Source organism: Fonsecaea multimorphosa (assembly GCF_000836435.1).
Source record: "Fonsecaea multimorphosa CBS 102226 unplaced genomic scaffold supercont1.39, whole genome shotgun sequence".
NCBI classification, from domain to species: domain Eukaryota; kingdom Fungi; phylum Ascomycota; class Eurotiomycetes; order Chaetothyriales; family Herpotrichiellaceae; genus Fonsecaea; species Fonsecaea multimorphosa.
In genome coordinates this window covers 235,779-238,525 of record NW_015971673.1, presented here as the reverse complement: position 1 = coordinate 238,525, position 2,747 = coordinate 235,779, and the positions used below count along the sequence as shown (strand labels likewise).

The 2,747-nt window shown below is 51.1% G+C and overlaps 1 protein-coding gene across 1 annotated transcript; it reads left to right on the top strand.

Moving 5' to 3' along the window:
* Positions 1-177: 177 nt before the first annotated feature.
* On the top strand, positions 178-900 carry Z520_11524 (uncharacterized protein; the record flags this gene model as incomplete). The annotated part of the gene is made up of 1 exon (XM_016782012.1): positions 178-900. The coding sequence occupies one exon, from the start codon at positions 178-180 to the stop codon at positions 898-900; it is 723 nt and encodes a 240-aa protein (XP_016626983.1).
* Between the last annotated feature and the right edge of the window lie 1,847 nt (positions 901-2,747).

Here is a 2,747-nt window from a genome sequence, read left to right as displayed (position 1 = left end):
ACCACTGTCAATGCAGAGACCACTGTCAATGCAGAGGTCACTATCAATGCTGAGACCTCTATTCAAGATGATGCTTCTGACGACGATGAGCTCATCATCATTACTGAGGCTACAGCCGACACTGAACCCTCTATCGGTACTGCTCCAATTGTCAAAGCTGATATCACTGTCGACACTATGGCTACTGTCGAAACCGATTCTCCTGTCGGACCTGATTCTCCTGTCGAGGTTGGTTCCCCTGTCGAAACTGGAATTGCATTCGAAAACGAACTCTCTATCGAAATCCATTCTGACGAAAGTGGTCTCTCTATCGAGACTAATCCCTCCATCGGAACTGGTCTCTCTGTCGAAAGTGATGCCTCTGTTGAGAGTTGTACGGATAGCGGCATTCATCAAGACGTTTTTGACAAGCTGGAAGTGGAAGACTCCATTGAGGAACATGGTGAGAGTGGACTCCTTGAATCTGCCGCACTCGATCAAGACGCGTCTGAAAACCATGAGGCGGAAGACTTTGTCGAGGAACATGATGAGAACAAAACCTTTGAATCTCCCGCTGTTGATCAAGACGGTTTTGATAATCCTGAGGTGGAAAGCTCTGTTGAGGAACATGATGAGACAAGACCCTTCGAACTTGCCGCTGTTGATCAGGATGCTGTCAAGGACGACTCTTCCAACAATCCACAGGTTCCCAGTAGCAGGATTGCGAAAGAATCTCCAACAGAAGATTCCGTTGCGACAGAACCTGTTGTTGTAACCTCCAACACCCCATCTTGGTCCATCACAGCAATCCTTGCCGGCGCTGCCGTCTCAGCAACAACCATTTCTGTCTTCTGCCCAGCTCTCACGGCTGTGGTGCTTTATATCGGCATCTCGTGGGCCAAGTCCAGGCTGTACCGATAGATGGCGCCTCTCACAAAACTTTTCCAATTCCAACTCCAACTCCACCTCCCTTGTTTCATTTTCGGCTTGAAGGCTATTGGTCCGGCAGGACTTTTCGGCTCCCAAATTCATTGTTTTGTGTTGGCCTTGAGAAGGGGCTGTTGATTTTCCTCGACATGAGCTTTTCCAATTATTCTGTATGAGTATTATTTTGCTGGGAACGTGATGAACAATGGGTGTGTTAGCCACTGAGCTGGGTGTTTGGCTGGGTCTCAAGCAACGGAATGTTAATGCACAATGAATGGTTTGAAAAAGCACACTGGTATGCAGGACTGGATGGATGGACGATGTCAGGACGGACAGGTGGAGGAAGCGGTGATCGGGATTTGAGATCTCACGGCTCGATGGATCATTTGAGAGAGTACGTTGGTATGCAGGGCTGGATAGATGGTATGGGAATGACACGGACGGGTCGAGGGGCACTGCATTGGGGTATGAGACCCTGGTCTAGGTTTTCGTTGCGAAGGACATGCGAGAGTCCAGGTATCAAAAGTTGACAGACAGGAATCCCCTGTTCACTAATGTATGTACATTATCAGCCGAGCCTCAGAGTCCGGCTCTACCGCCAATCACAGTACAATATGTATGTATGAGCTGGTCCAGTCCTCAATTCGCTCAAGCATATCGTGAAACAGCCCCGGCGCCCCATCGTCCCTCGTGCACGGTTGACGAATTCAGTGCATGAAGCCTTTGTTCTCCTGTCTCGATCGTGATGTCTTCTGCCATAACACAGCAACCTGGGTAACCTTATCTCCACAAGTCATCCATGATGCGCCGTCGCTCTTGTCTGTCTCTCATCCTGTCCAATATGCTGTCGGTTTCGCCCCGATGAAATGGATAGAGAGGGTCGATTTCCCAGGAGATTTCCGACCAGGGAACCTCGCTGTCCGAATTGTCTCCTTCCAACCCTCCTGCGCCTCTGCGACGGGAGCCCCAGCGTCTGTCTGTCCGTCTCCTATGCTGGCCTCGTGGGTAACTTCTCTCCCCATCAAGGCGCTGACCACGCGAATGGCAGTGACAGTTCCGGCAACCTCCGCCCCGAGATACAGTCCCTGATTGTCCACGCCTATCCTCACGCTCTCTCTCCGGGAGATCCCGCCATGCAGGGGCGTATTCCCATACTTGGCTCGACGTTATTCGTGTTTCTGGGCGTCCGGACCTATCCTCGTGGTCTCCTCTGCGGCCTTGCCATGCTGGATCAATTTCCCATTCACCCTCTGAGATCTCTGTTTCTCGTCCAGATCTCCGGCGGCCCTCTCGTTGTCTTCGGCGTCGGCGACGTGGTGGATCTCCAAGGTCGAAAAACATTTCGCTCCCCATCACATCGTCGTTTAGCCCCCAATATTCGAGATCGGTTTCATAGTCGCTGTCAAGTCTGGTGATTGTGGCAACGCCAGGTCTGTGCCGATGGATGGCATAGGTGGGCATCGTGGAGCCCTGCACTCAGAAGATGTTCAACGGTCGGTTCTAGGATATTTATCGGAAGGTGGTATGGGGTTTTGACAGTGTCTGAAAGGTTGATGGAAGGTAAAGAGGAATCAAAAGGATTTGAATTTGTAGTCTGTATTAATAGTGCTTTTACATCTGTCACAGCTCTCAAACGGGGGTTGTTTTGCCAGCCTCGTCATCTCTCGAGGTGATAGACACCACACCCATTGACAGAAACACCAACTCCGGCTCAACTCTGCGTCACGAAGGCGCCCATGTGACTCTCAATGAAGGCCTTCGCGCTCTCTGCTGCCCAAAATGCGCATGGGTTCCTGGTTTCGACAACCCCAGGGTAGCACTTGCAACATTGCAAAGGCCTA